This window comes from Sceloporus occidentalis, unplaced genomic scaffold (genome assembly GCF_023333645.1).
Source record: "Sceloporus occidentalis isolate IW3139 unplaced genomic scaffold, rSceOcc1.0.p SCAF_4, whole genome shotgun sequence".
In the NCBI taxonomy this organism is placed as follows: Eukaryota; Metazoa; Chordata; class Lepidosauria; order Squamata; family Phrynosomatidae; genus Sceloporus; species Sceloporus occidentalis.
In genome coordinates, this window is record NW_028316984.1 from 133,095,309 (window position 1) to 133,110,895 (window position 15,587).

Consider the following 15,587-nt stretch of genomic DNA (forward strand, 5'->3'; position numbering starts at 1 on the left):
TTTTTCTGACACAAATCATAGTAGATACGGTTCCAGATGACAGCTTGATTCCAAGGAAGATTTTTAGAAAACTTCCCTGAGGCAGAAAACCTGGTTGTCTCTGAATATTAAGGAGTCTGCATAGAACATAGTGTCATAGTGTTAGTTTTAAACTGGTTTAATAATAACTGGAATGAATCTTGTCCTGTTTTCCACCTGTAAGTAGAGTTGGCTTCAGCACTGGACAGAGAAACCTCAGGCAGCTGACTTTGGGATATCATGAAAATATTTATTGTAGTAATGTTGCTGCAGAAGGACACTGTTCTCTGTTGTGCCCAAAGAAAATATCTTTGGTTGGTCCTGGTACTATTGACCGCTATCTTCTGGGTATGGTAAGGAACCAAGACGCTATGAAGTCTGCTTGGTCTCAAATATCTTGTCCTAGGTTCAGAAATAAATAAATAGCAATGGACTAATGGAGATATATGCTTCAGAGTCAACATACCTAGAAGTGGCCAAGAGAGGTGCCCAGCAGTTGCAAAAGCAGAAATACTCATAACACCTTTGAAGAATAATAATGCTTATGTTTTGGGGAGCTGGAATCCACTTTGTCAGAGCTGTGAAGCGGGTTACTTAAGTTAGGAGGTCCACACATTTCTAAGTATAAATGGGGGGGGGGGGACGGGAGAAATATTTTCTATTACATATATTTTGGATTCACCCTGCTATTCTAATATTAAACTGGGTGAAGAGCCCTTCATAGCTGAATGATTGGCAAAGTTACAGGGTTTGTATGAAACTAGAATAATGATGCAACACATAAGGGCTGTATACTTTGTATAATTTTTACTTGCAGTTGTAAGTCCATAAGTTGGAGCCTGACTATTTTCCTGCTTTTAAGTTTTGTTGTTATTAATTGCCCTTGAGTCAACTTCAACTCACAGTGACCACATGAGTGGAACATCTCTTAGACTCCATGTCCTCTACCTCTCTGCTCAGATCCTGCAGGCTCAAAACTGTGGTCTCTTTGATTGAACCTAACCAACTGATGTGCAGTGTTCCTCTCTTTCTATTGCCTTCCACTTTTCCTAGCATCATTGCCTTTTCTAATGATTCATTTTTCCTCATGATGTGGCCAAAGCAGGACAGCCTCAATTTTGTCATCTTGGCTTCCAGAGAATGTTCAGGCTTGATCTATTCTAGAACCCATTTGTTTGTCTACAGTATCCCCAAGCTCTTCTCCAGCACCATGTATCTAATGAGTAGATTATCTTCCCATCAGCTGTTCAGCTCTTACACCCGTTCATGGTGATGGAGAATGCAATGGCTTGGATGATCCTCACTTTAGTGTTCAGACTTACATCTTTCTATTTGTAATCTTTCATAGCTGCCTTTCCCATTTCTAGTTTTCTTCTGATCTCTTGGCTGCAATATCCATTCTGATCAATATTTGAACCAAGGTATGGCAGCTCTTTGACTATTTCAATTTTCTTGTTGTCAAGGATAAATTGGGAACCATTCTGTTTCTCTGTATTCTGATCTGACAGCAGTCTTTTGCCCTGACTGTAGGTTATGCATCAAGACAATCAGGTGTTGTGACACTCCCATTCGTCTAAGTACAAGACATAGTTTTTCATGAGCTATGCTGTCAAAAGCTTTGCTGTAGTCAATAAAGTACATGCAGATTTTCTTCTGCTTTTAAGTACTATAATGAATTTCAGGCTTTTGCAATAGGATGGAGAGCCTATATGTCAAATTATTAAACTAGCTTATCACTTTAGACTAGTGATCTCTTTCTCAGGTCCCTATATGGGCTAATAACTACCCACTCGTTCAATTTGCCATCTAGCATGAAGCCCTTGCCCTTTCCTTGAAAGCTTTGCTCCACCCCCATACAATGTTGACCTGTTTCACCCTATGTTTCTCCTTGTTTCTCCTTATATCCTGTCCACAATCTTTCCTCTTCCATTGCTCACATCTTAAGATTGGCACTCAAAGATTCCCTCCCTCTTTGGACTCCACCTACTTTCTCTTGCTTCTCTTAAGGCCTGGAATTCCTTCTTAAATTACCTATATATCACCCCTCCCTTTTTTTTTTAGGTTCCTCCAGAGAGCCAGAGTATAACCATATTTGGTTAGGAAGGGGAAGGTGGGCACAGATTCAAATCTCTGCTCTTCCACAATGCTTACTGCAGGACCATCACTCATTCATTCTGGCTCAGGCTAAGCTATCTTCCTGGGCTGGCTGCTGCATTTACACTGTAGCAATATTGCAGTTTGACACAAGTTTAAGTAATGTGCCTTCATCTTATAGACTCCTGAATTTGTAGTTTTACAAGGTCGTTAGCCTTCTCTGCCAAGAGTGATGGTGCCTCACAAACACGAATTTCAGGATTCTGTAGGAAGGAGCCATGACAGTTAAACTAGTGTCAAACATCATTATTTCTGTGAGAAGGAACTATCTCTGCTGCCTTAAATTGTTTTGACAATTGGCAGAGTATAAATGAAAACAAACCATATGCTTACTATTGCACATCAACCATTAAACTCCCATTCTCAAGAAAAATGTGGCCTAAATACTGGTGCAGGTGGTAGCTCTAGTATTCCCCACAGCTTTTCCTCATGTATTTGTCTTTTGATTCACCCTAATTAATGAAATATTGAAATAGCTGAAGAATTTCCATATCTTGGGTCAAATACTGATCAGAATGGTGACAGGACTGGGAATGGCAGCTATGAAAGAATTGGATAAGATCATAAAGTGTAAAGACATAACTATGAACACTTAAGTGAGGATAGTCTGGCCCATTCTATTCCCCATCATCATGTATCAATGTAAGAGCTGGACAGTGAAAAAAGCTGAAAGAAAGAAAAACAGCTCATTTGAGATGTGGTACTGGAGAAAAATGCTGAGGATACATGGACAGTCAAACAAAAAGGTTCTAGAACAGATCAAGTTCGAACTATCCATGGATGACCAGGATGAAGCTGTCCTACTTTGGCCACATCAGGAGGCAAAATGAACAATTAAAAAAGGCATTGATGCTAGGAAAGGTGGAAGGCAGTAGAAAAAGAGGAGGACCACATGTCAGATGGTTAGACTCAAACAGGGACAAGGGCCTGGGCCTGCAGGACCTGAACAGAGAGGTTAAGGACAGGGAATCTTGAAGAGGTCTCATCCACAGGGTGACCATGAGCTGAAGCTGAGGCAGTTAACAACAACAATTTGTCTCCTGCCACAGTCTTGATACTGAAAGCTCAGTGAGGGCAAAGATTCCCTGCTTTCTCTCCCTTTCTCTTTTATTGGACTTTCTCTCAGTAGTATGTTTAAGCCCTAGAGTGCAAGGCATGCTAATGACCATTTTCTATGTGACTGTCCCCTAAGCCTTTCTGGAGAGTACCCCCCCCCCCGCCAGTCACTATTTCCAACCAGTCCCATCTTCCTGCTGCCTCTCTCTGCTTGCACATCCAGGAAGCTTCTGCTGCTCCCCAGTGGCATCATTGGAGTTGGCATCACCCGATCATGTCATCCTCTCCACTAACTTATTCCTATACCATACCAAACCATGGAGAATCCTTAGTAATGTTTTTTGTAGTAATGTTGCTCATAAATCATAATTCCTATACACTCGTCCATCCATATTTGTGGCTTTGACTTTCATTATTCATGGATTTTATTAATAGGTTCTCTTTAGGAATATGTAAGTCCTCCAGCGCAATTCTGTGGTCAACTTTAACCAAAATTCACACTGAAGGACCTAGAGATTCCTAGAGAGAACACTCAACTAGGCATTTGTAGCTCCTCCAGTGCAATTCTATGGTCCATGTCTGGCCAGAGAGTTGCACCAGAGGACCTTGAGATTTCTAGACAGATGTCTCTCAGGTAAAAACAGTGTTTTTGTTATTTGTGGGTTTTCCACATTCCCAAAACATAGGCTATCCAATTGAATTAAAACAATGCGAGACAACATAGAATACAAGAATAAGATACACTGCATGTCAAGATCTAAGGGAAAACTTTTATAAAGTATACTTCAGATGGTACCTACCCCAGAAAAACTAAATAAGATGTATGGTAATGTTTCTAATAAATGTTGGAAATGTGGGAAAGAGGAGGGTACCATCCACCACATGCGATGGACATGCAGAAAAGCAAGGGCATACGGGATGAAAATACACCACAGAATTAGTGAAATTATTCAGGAAAAAATGCAATTTAAATCTGAAATATTTCTACTGAATGTAATCGATGACAATCTTGAGAAAAATACGGCAGAATATTATTTTATTTAATAACTGCTGCAAGAATGTTATATGCAAAAGAATGGAAATCAGAAAAAAATACCTAATGTGGAAGAATGGTTAGAAAAACTTTTAGACCTGTTAGAAATGGGTAAGTTGACAAGATGTATGCAGAACCAGGGAAATTCTAAAGTAATGAAAGATTGGCATAAGGTATTGCTATATTTAAGTCAGAAATGTTGTAATATTATTATGTTATAAATATGTATATTAACAGTATAATTGATAAAATCTGGCGATTAAGCTTTATAAATATTTTAAGAAGGAAAGATCAATATAAGCAGGAAAAATCCTTTATATAGACCAGCATTGAAGAACAGAAGGAAAAAATATATGAAAACAACGAGATAGTCATAAATTTAAGATACAGAGAGAGCACCAAGAGTCTGAAGGGACAGAAGTAGTGAATGGTGAAAGGAGTTTATGTTGGTGAGAATGTTATATGTATGTTATATGTTTGTTATAGACTGATAGCAGATGTATGAATGCAACACTTGTATGATTTGTCATGACTGTTTTATTGTATATCTTTGTTTACAAGCTCAATAAAAATATTTTTAAAAAAGAAAAGAAAAGTGTAGGGCATGACAAAATAAAAGCTTTAAAAAACCTTCCTAGAAATATAAAATCATGCTTCATAGTCCTGCTCAAAATGGAGGACCTTTTGAAACTCCTCCTGGACAAAAAGTTGAAATGTAGGATGTGGCCTGGAAAAGAAGGATGTCTGGTCACCCTTTGTGCCAAGATGTCCTCACTGCAAAGGAGGAGATCACTGCAACATATAGGGCATTCAAGGAAAATGGAGGATAAATAAAAGCTCAAAACACTCCTATAAATGTAAATTCATGCTTCTTAGTCATGCTCTACATCAGGCCTGCACAACATATGGCCCAGGGGCCACATGCGGCCCACCAAAGGATTCTGGATGGCCCGCAAGGATGTAGAACTACTTCAAGGCTCCTCTGACACTTGGTCTCCTACTGAGGAGAGGGCCATGTGATTAAAGACGGGCAAACACTCACCTTGCAAGGCTCCTCCACTTCTTGGCTTTCTTCTGAGAAGGCCAGGTGGCAGAGCAAGAAGAGGGACAAACACTCACCCCTCAAGGCTTTTCTGCCACTTGGCTTTCTCCTGAGGAGAGGGAGGATGGAATTAATATTAATAATATTAATTAAAACTGATTTGCAGCCTGAAGAAGTTCAACCTATTTTAATTTTGGCTCTTACCTACTGTTGTGCAGGTCTGCTCTACATGGAGGACCTTTTGGAATTCCTCCTGGGCAGAAGGGTGAAGTGTAGGACATGTCCTGGTCACCCTACACACACCCGGTGAACGACTAGCGAGGCCTCTGCTGGTCCCATATCTTTCTTTTGATGCCCCTCTTGGGAATCTGCTCCCTGGAAGCCCACCCAAACTGAAAGGAGCCCTCCTTGGCTCGCCTTTGCACCTCACTCCCTCCCGGCCTCCTTCTGCTGGGAAAGGTGAAAGGTAGCAGAAAGAGAGGTAGACCACAGGCCAGATGGTTAGATGTGAACAGGGACAAGGGCCTGGGCTTGTAGGACCCAAGTGGGGAGGTTAAGGACAGGGAGTCTTGGAGAGGTCTGGTCCACAGGATCACCATGAGCTGAAGCTAGCTCCTTCACCTGCTGCAGGTCCTTCCAGCTGGAGGGCTGCCTGACAGGGTAATCCCTGCCTGGGCATTTGCCTGGCAGGTGTGGGCCTGCCTTGGCCAACAGCCCCAGAGGCACTTCTTCCCCTCACCTCTGCCTCCTTTCCACCGCAAAAGAGGACACTGTCCCTCAAAATAAAGGGCATGCAAGGAAAATGGAAGATGTGACCAAATAAAAGCTCGCTACATTCCTACAAAGATAAGTCCATGCTGCTTAGTCATTCTCAAAATGAGGGACATTCAAGGAAAACGGAATACATGGCCAAGGAAAAGCTAAAAGCACCCCTAGAAATGTAAATTCAGACTCCAAATGGAAGGCATTTTGAAAGTCCTGCTGAGAAGAAAGTTGAAAGGTAGGACATGACCTGGAAAAAGGAAGACAAAAAATCTGGCCACCCTTGTGATTCTAACCACAAAGGAGGACAAGGCAATGCCAAATGTGGGACATTCCAGAAAAATGAAGGACATGACCAAAGAAAACCAAAAAACCATAATCCCTAATACAGAAATGTAAAATCGTGCTTCTTAGCCCTGCTCTACATGATGGAGACCCTTTTGGAATGTCCCCTGGGCAGAAGGTTGAAAGGAAGGCCATGTCCTGGGCAAAGGAGTGTGAGGACATAGTGACCAGGACAAGGCACTGCCAGATGGAGGGCATTCAAGGAAAATGAGAGACATGGCCAAAGAAAAGCTCAAAACACAGAGGAAAATGTAAATTCATGCTTCTTAGCCCTGCTCCAAACAGAGGCCATCAAAGGGAGGCCATGTCCTAGATAAAGCCCCCCCCCCAATGCCCAATAATATACCCCACAAAACCCAAATTCAGACTCAGAGACTAATGAACCACCTTTAGAATACTCAATAATATACCCCATAAAACCAAATTCAGCCCCAGAGACTGAATGAACAGCCATGCCTGGAATGCCCAATAATATACCCAACAAAAATTAAATTCATTCTTAGAAACTGAATGAACCCCTAGAATACATAGTAATATACCCCAGAAAAATCAAATTCAGGCTCAGAGCCTTACAAAGCCACCTTGAAGACAGGCAGGAAAGAAATAAGATTATTATTATTAATATTGTTATTAAATAACCACCCCTTGAATACCTAACAATATACTCCATAAAAACCACAAGCTCAGAGCCTTAATAACCCACCTGAGGAGAGGCAGGAAATAAATAAGATGTATTATTATTATTATTATTATTATTATTATTAATTAATACTCTGGTTCTGCAGGCCCAGGCCCCTTTTCCTGTTCACATCTATTATTATCTAATAATAATAATAATAATAATAATAAACAACCACCCCTTGAATACCTAATAGTATACTCCATAAACCGCAAATTCAACCTCCAAGACTTGAATGCAACCATCCCCAGGATACCCAGTAATACCCCTGGATGATGCAAATAGGATATGTATGTTGTTATTGTGATATTGTTTTGTGCAGAGGCCATTGGCCCAAAGCAATAAAATTTGACTGAGTGACTGACTGCCAATAATATCCCCCACAAGAACCAGGTGCAGCTCCAGAGAGAGAGAGAGAGACTGGCTGATGAATCCTCCTCCCTGGAGGCCCTCCTCCTCCTCTTCCCTGCCTGCCTTCCTTCCGCGCCTGTTCCGGTCCAGAAGGGCTGTCTGGCTGAGGACAGAACCCTCCTCCCTTCGCCTTCCATCCCCGCCAGCATCAGCATCAGCATCAGCCTCAGCATCATCAGCCTCAGCCTCCCTGCCTGCTCCTCCTCTGCCTCCTCTTCCTCCTCCTCCTGCATGGAGAAGGAGAATGGCGGAGCGAGAGAAAGGAGCCACGTCCCCGACCGGATCCTCCCCATTCCTGGGCTTGCACCTCGCCTCGCCCCCCAATTTCAGGTACCTGATCTTGCCTTCACCTTCCTTGCCTTCATCCCAAAGGAGATGAAGACCACCCCCTCCTTCTGTTCTCCATTGCCCACCTTCCCCATAGACCCACGCTCGGTTTCCATCATCATCATCCCCTTCCAGAGCATCCTCTTCCCCCTTCCAAGGCTCCCCCACCCCCCTTTATTTATTTATTTATTTATTTATTTATTTAATGTCAGTCTGCTGTTTATTCTAAGGAAGCCAAAAAAAGAAAAAAGAAAAAAGGGAGGACCCAAGAAAAGCTGAAAGCCTTCCTGCCCATGTAAATCCATGCTTCTGAGTCCTGGAGGACATCAAGGATGCCTGGTCTCAGATCTAGACCAAAAGGGTGAGAGGGTTGCTGGGGAGAAATGGAAGGTACAACACACACCCATCCATCTCCTCCATTTCATGCCCCTCTCCAATGCAATGGACCAGTTGTGTGTGTAGGTGGGGGGCAATGGGTTCTTCTTCCTCCCCTTCCCCCTTCTTCCTGGCTCCTGGCCTTGCCCTCCATCCTCAGCCCAGCAGGTGGGTGCTGGTAAGGCATCTCTCCTGCTGGAACAGGTGGGGACCAGAACTGAGGCTGGTTGCGTGTGGCTCCTGGAGGTGGCTGTTCCAAGCTGCCTTTGGAACAGCAGCACAGAGGAGGAGGAGGAGGGAGGAGGAGGAGGAGTGGCATTTGTCTTGCTGCTTTGAAAGGAAAGGGGAAAATGGCAAGGATCCCTCTTCCTTTTCCCTTGAATATGCCTCTTAGCACACGCACACACACACACACACACACACACACACACACACACACACACATCCTCCTGCTGCCTGCTATTCGCCACACTGGCTCCATTGGAGACAATCGCTTTCCCACAATCTGCACAACCCCACCTAGAGTCAAGCTTCTCCTCACACAGCTTCTGATCTTCCCTTTACATAAATCCCCCCTGATGAAGCTTTCCTATTCCCTATATATCAACAGTTCCCACAGGCCCATCTTCTATCTTCCCAGGTAGCAACAGCAGCAGCAGCAACAATCCTGTTCAACATGGACACCCATGAAACTGTCCTCCCCCCACCCCCGATTCTTCCTCTTCCGAGTGAATCGGAAAACCAAACCCGGTGGCAGGTTTACAGCTGGCTGAATGAGGGTGGTAAATATGAGACCATATTGCATGAGGAAAAACAGAATGTTTAGGAGGAGTAAGGGACAACATAGCCAACCAGGTCCTAAAACCACCTGTTTTATGCATATATGCCTGGGCTATTGTGATGCTTCCTTGAAAACTGCAAAGTGAGCCTGCTACTCTAGGTACATTCTGCCTCTGGACACAAAGTCAGCACCTCCATGTTTGCTCACTTAATGGCTTGTGTCTGGTTTGTTTTCCTTATATGTGTGGGCTTTTTAAAAAATTTCATATTGAATGTTATCTTTATAAGCATATGATCGCTAGTTTCTAAGTATCAGTTATACTTAGATATCCCTAATTTGAATGCACTGCAGAGTGAAATGTTTTCTGAGCTGGAAAAGAAGCCAAGATCCCCAACAAATCCTCCATGTTGCAAGATTTTAAGAGTGCCTTTAACCTGAAGTGATTGCAAGAAAATGTTTTACTTTACGCAGAGTTTGGAATGGAAGGAAATGGGCTCTCTGGTGGTAGATTATGACTTTGACTCTTGTAAATGAAATTCTCTGTGACTTAATGGGTTATGTCTTGAGTCAAACTATCTGTTTGCTCTGTGTATCGTTGGAACTGAACATTAGGGATAGAAGAGGCTGGGAAATTATCCAGTTGTCCTCAGGGCCAGGATTCCCTATATATGTAAGGTAACCCCTCTTTCCAGCCTATCCAGCTAGCCACAAACAGTAGTGAGCAAACAATGTGCCACCAAAGAAAGCCATCCCTTTTACAGTGCTGATGCCAATGGATGAAGGATGTAATAGCAAGCTTTCATATTTGCTTTTTATCAGTCTGAGCTTTCAGAAGCCTGTTTTTAACCATAACCTTTACAAATGGCCATAAAGCTTTGTCATGTGGCATTTTCGGATGCCAAAAAGAAACAATGTTTTGTTTTCATCCTAGTCCAGATACCTTGCTAGGAGAGCAACTGTTGGTCTCCATGCAAAAGGAAGTAGTCATGCAGTGTGTTTCTCTCCTCCCCATTTTGTTTTGCTCTGTTTTCACAGGCATCCAGATCTGCAGAGGAAGTGAACACAGCTCAGAACAAAATTTGGAATAGAGGTGGAGAATATGTGGTCTTCCAGATGCAGTTGTTTTCATTTGTTATGCTGGCTAAGACTGACAAGTGTTGTAATCCAACAGCATCTGGAGGGCCATACATTTCCTACCCCTGATATCAGAGTAGTTAAGTAGAGAGAGGAATTTTAAAGAAAGAGCAAAACACCAGGATGGCCTTCTTCTTTCATAGGAGTTCCCTGCTAGATATCTAATGGGCAGTTCTTTCTGGATATCCACAAGTGGCATGTACAGAACAACCCTCCTTCAGTGCCTATTGTTCTGCACACAGCATTTATTTTATTTGTCATGTTTATAGCCTGTTTTTTCTCCAAGAAACTCAAAGAAGCAAATATGGTTCTCCTTCTTCCCCATGCTGTCCTTGTAACAACCCTGTGAAGTGGGCAAGGTCAGTATTATTGAGGGATTCAGTGTCACCCAGTTAGCCAAGAAAAGTACAGACACGTGTAGGTGGCCAAGTGAATCCAGGTCCCCTTGATTATAGTCTAGTACTTTAACCACTACACCACACTTTGTTGTTATTGTGTGCCTTCAAGTCATTTCCGAATTATTGCGGCCCTAAGGCAAACCTATCATGGGGTTTTCTTGGCAAGTTGAATCAGAGGGAGTTTGCAACTGTCATCCTCTGAGGCTGAGAGAGTGTGACATGTCTAAAGTCACTATTCAGAAAGAAATGCTACTGCTGAAGATGGAGGTTCCACTGAATTCTAATGGTTCAAATCCACTGCTGATCCTGTCTTCTATTAAATGAACCCCCCTTTTAAAGCTATTCCAACATCTTGTGTCAGTGAACTGCATATATTAATTAATTAATAGTCATTTTAGGGTGCTAGCCAGTGTTTCATGGCTTGTTCCACCCTATTTCCCCTTCCTACTACCTTGACTTTATCCCCCAATTCCCAGTATTTAGTCCAACTCCTTTTGCCACCTCAGCTAGTAACAATCCCGATATTTTGTTTGCAGTGAATTCTTTAAGTTATCAAGGTGTTGTGTGGGGAAAGATGCACTTGCTTTGACCCAAAGCTCCTATATTATAAGAAGGAGGACAGTCTCTGTTCACAGTGCACATATTTTTATAAACATCTATCTCATTCCCACTCAGCCATCCTTTTTCTAGGCAAGAATGCAAAAGAGTTTCATCTTGCCAGTACCAAATATTGATGTTTGAGTCAGATGGAACATTTCTTTAGGGAAAGGCATCTGAATGTCTTAAAATGATTTGCTTAGTTGTGAATTCTAAAGATCATTGGTGAAGGTTCCAACTATTTACTTGAAATTTGCTTGTTATTCAGTTCACTGGATATCTTATAATGTTGCAATTTGTTTTTGTTTTGTTGTTATGTGTCTTCAAATCAGTCTGACTTATAGCAACCCTATTGTACAATTTTCTTGACAGAATTTATTTGCAATTACCTTCCCCTGAGGCTGAGAGAGTATGGCTTGCCCAGTGGGTTTCCATGATTGAGCGGGGAATAAAACCCTGTTCTCCCAGAGCCCTTGTCCAGCGCTCATACCACTACACCACTGAGGCCCTAATTCTGTAGACATCTTTTATATTTTTATAGGCTTCCTTCTGTTCTCTGTTTTTTGATGAGTCTTTTGGATGTAGATATCACTCTATGTGAGCTGAAAAGCTTGTCCCAGAATGGAAAGTTTCTGGACCTTTTCTGAGACTGGTCTCACACGAGAGGCTTAAATTGGCATTGTTTTATATCTGATCTTAATATGACTATAAGGCAGTGGACAGGATGTGCACTCCATTTTTTATTCTAGATTGTTTCCTACATTAAAAGCAATCTTGTATGATTCAGAAAGCACACTGGAGGTTCAGATATGCTTTCTTGTGGAAACCAACTCTGTGATTTTGTAAGAGTGTTCTTTACGCACTTATTAGAGTCATTGATCCATCACCTTATTTACACCTTGACTTTTTTCCAGATTGGATCTCAAAGTGGCTAACAAAATAGGGAAAGTTACAAATGAAAAAACATGTGGTAAAAAACAAGAGATTTCTGGAGTCTGCAAACTGCCTCTCCTGCATTCCCTCCAGATACGTCTGTGAAGGTGGTAGGCTTGAGAAAAGCATGTCTCCTGAAGACATTAGAGCTCAATCAGGCTCATATGGGAAGATGCTCTCCTTCATATAGCCTAAACCTAAACCTGAGCCATATAGGGGTTTAAAGATTCTTAAGGTTCTAAGGGTTTATAGATTCTTCAATCCTGTTCCACACAGCATACTATTATTCCCATTTTATCCTCCTCCTGAACTTTATGTTTGAAGATGGCTTCCTTTTTACATGATCAGTATCATGAGCCATTCCTATTATCTTACACTTATCCATCAGGGCTGTCCTGAGATATTTTTAATATTACTTGAAAGTTGAAAGATGTCAGTACTTGGATCTTTGAGGTTTTTGAAAACCCACGGGGACTGTGAGGTGTTATGCAAAAATTTTGCTCAGGGACCTTCATTTTTCTTATGTTTTTCTTTAAGAAAATGAATGACATTTCCAGTTACACTCCAAAGCTAACAGATTCACTTTGACACAACTTTTCATCTTTAAGAACTATGTTTAATAAAGTCTATCAATATTCATACCACAAATAAGTAAAAGTTTATGAAATGCCAGAAGACTCACATCCTGCCACAACAGGTTTCATTCCTCCTTATGTTTTTAAAACTTATATATCTGCACATTTGTTTTGGGTTGCACCAGGAGTAGCCCTTCACCATGGATCAAGCCTATGATGCAACAGCTTTCTTACACCTCCCTTTGTTTTGGCATCTGTGAGCAACCTCTTCAGCCACCTTTTCCCCAGGGCTTTTGTGGTTCTTAACAGGAATACAAACAGAAATCCCTGTCTGTGCTTTCTATATTGACCTACTTTCAATTCACTCTGTGCGTCTTTGCAAGGTGAATCCCAAACATGATAACTGCCACTAAAGGGGAAATGACAGATATGCAGTGTGGCAAGTCAGTTCAGTCTGATTAGAAAATTTTAAAAACAGAAACTTCTTGAGGAACAGAATAGAGCTTCCTGCTTTTTCTGCAGTAGGAAGGCCTCTTTGTATTTGCAACTTTTGGTGAGGCACCATTGCTTTACTAACTGTAGATGTCTTGGTGAACTAATGTAGGCTTACTCTGTATACGCAAAGAAATTTATATACTGTATTTATTTTTGGCTGGGTCTTTGCAGAGACTGGATGGCCATCTTTTGGGGATGCTTTGATTGTGTGTTCCTGCATGGGCAGGGGTTGGACTGGATGTCTCTTCTGGTCTCTTCCAATGCTATGATTCTATGATCAAGAGTCATAACAATTTGATAATTAAAACACACATATTTTAAATAAATTTTTATTGAGTAAAACAAGAGGGAAAAAACACAAGAAGAAAAGAAAAAGAAAAAGACATGTACCAAAAAAAAAACCATACATTAAACACAATTAAAACACAATATACAATACCAACCACAAACAATTATATCTAACTAACACTTAACACCTGACACACACATGACTTCCTCTGCTGAGCAACGATTACACCATAAACCTCTTTCCTAGTCTACACATACTCTTGTTCGCAGTTAACTATTGAATCAAGGAAACTTAATCAAACTACATCTCTACCTATCTGTTACCCCCCATCCAGTTACAGTGATGCGATATATTCTTACTAAATATAACTCTATATACTTCTTTAATGTCCTATCAAGGAGTGTCTTATAAATTTTTACATGAACTGCTTAGTAATTCTATCCTCTATAACATCTGCCCCACCTCATATCTATAAAGTATCATAAATTATCATATATACATCCTTATTCATTCTATAACATCCATATATCACAGTATTTAGGTTTTAGTCTACAATTGCCATATATCTATTGGAGCTGTTTTCTTGTTTAATATAAGAGAACCAAGGAGCCCAGTCCCTCGAAGCCTTGGACGTAGTATCATTCTCCATATATGATGATAGTATATCCATTTCAAATATTTCAAACAATTTAAATTTCCATTCTTCTATGGAGGGTAGTTCTTCAGATCTCCAATATTTTGCATATAGTGTTCTGGCTGCAACTATGGCAAAAAAAATCAATTTACCATATGATTTTTCCATCAATGGGTCTTCTATTATATTTAATAGATACATCATCGGGTCCGCATGAATATTGAACTTAAATATTTTCTTCATTTCTCCATGAATTTGTTTCCAATAATGTTGTGCCTTCTCACATCCCCACCAACTATGCAAGTACGTACCTAAGTTCTTTTGACACTTCCAACATGTACCCCTTGTTTCCTTATATATTTTTGAAATCTTATACGGTGTTAAGTACCATCTAAAAATTGATTTATAACAATTTTCTCTGATTTCAACATTTTTAGTGTACTTAATCCGTCTTTTCCATGTCAATTCCCATTGTTCCAACATTATATTCCTCTTTAGGTCTCTTGCCCACCTAATCATATACTCTTTAATGGTCTCATCTTCCAATTCAAATTTCAAAATCAAGTTATAGAATTTCGATATCATTTTTACTTTGGACCCTTCTTTAACCATCCTTTCTAACTCTGAAATAGCGGGAGCAATGCCTTGATCTTTCTGGTCTACTTTAAACCTTTCCCTTAACTGCCTATAAGAAAACCAATTTAAAGTGAAACCCTCATTACTAATCTCCTCCTCTGTTTTGAGTTTTCCTTGACCCACATCGTATATGTCTTTATATCTGATCCACCTGTCTTCACTGTAAACTTCCCGCTTTAAAAAAGCTTCAGCTGGGGAGGCCCACAAGGGTATTCTTAAAAATTAATATATTGTATAAATATAGGCTATGTGATACAGTACAGATCAGTGTATAGTTGCTATAAGTCAGAAATGTCTTGAACCTTTGCCACTAAACTCAGTTTACATAGTTGTTGTCTCATGATGTGTTCTTAAACAGACTGGTGAAATTTAAGTAATCCCAGCTTTAAAGTTTTCTTGCTGGTGAGTGCAATTGTATGGTATAGATCAGAGTGTAAGGTGCTGTCATATACCAAAATGGAGCACTGGTCCATCTAGCTCAGTGTTGTCAGTAGCTGGATGGCAGTGATCCTCTCCAATCTCTGAGGGGTTTTTCCCCCCCACCAGGGGCCACTGTGTTGTTATATGCTATCATATCAGCTCTCACTTATGGTGACACTGTGAATGAAAGACCTGCTAGAGACCCTGGTATAATCCTGCTCAGCTGCAGCAAACTCAGGAGCATGGCTTCCTTGGTTGTGTCACTCCAACTGTAATGCACTCTCCATGATTGTCTTTTTCAGTGAATCACATCATCTCATGATATATTCAAAGTATGATAGCCTCAGTTTAGTCATTTTGGCTCCTAGTTAGAATTAAGGATTGTTTTGCTCTTGGACCCATTAATTTGTCATTGTGGCAGCCATTGGCATGCACACCATTCTTCCAGTGCCATTTTTCAAATAGGCTGATTTTCTTCCTGTGAGTTTTTTTC

The 15,587-nt window shown here is 41.0% G+C and overlaps 1 protein-coding gene across 2 annotated transcripts in view; it reads left to right on the forward strand.

The window, feature by feature from the left end:
* The first annotated feature begins 7,661 nt into the window (after positions 1 to 7,661).
* Positions 7,662 to 15,587, forward strand: part of LOC149314633 (C-Jun-amino-terminal kinase-interacting protein 1-like) — an 80,548-nt gene continuing 72,622 nt past the window's right edge. The window contains exon 1 of one of the 2 annotated variants that reach the window (XR_016280945.1): positions 7,662 to 7,830. Coding sequence is in view for 1 of the 2 variants with exons in the window: in XM_089521509.1 (XP_089377635.1) it covers positions 7,745 to 7,830 (86 nt within the window). In the remaining variant the exon portion in view is untranslated. The remainder of the gene's footprint in view (positions 7,831 to 15,587) is intronic. The other variant, XM_089521509.1, reaches the window with a different exon arrangement.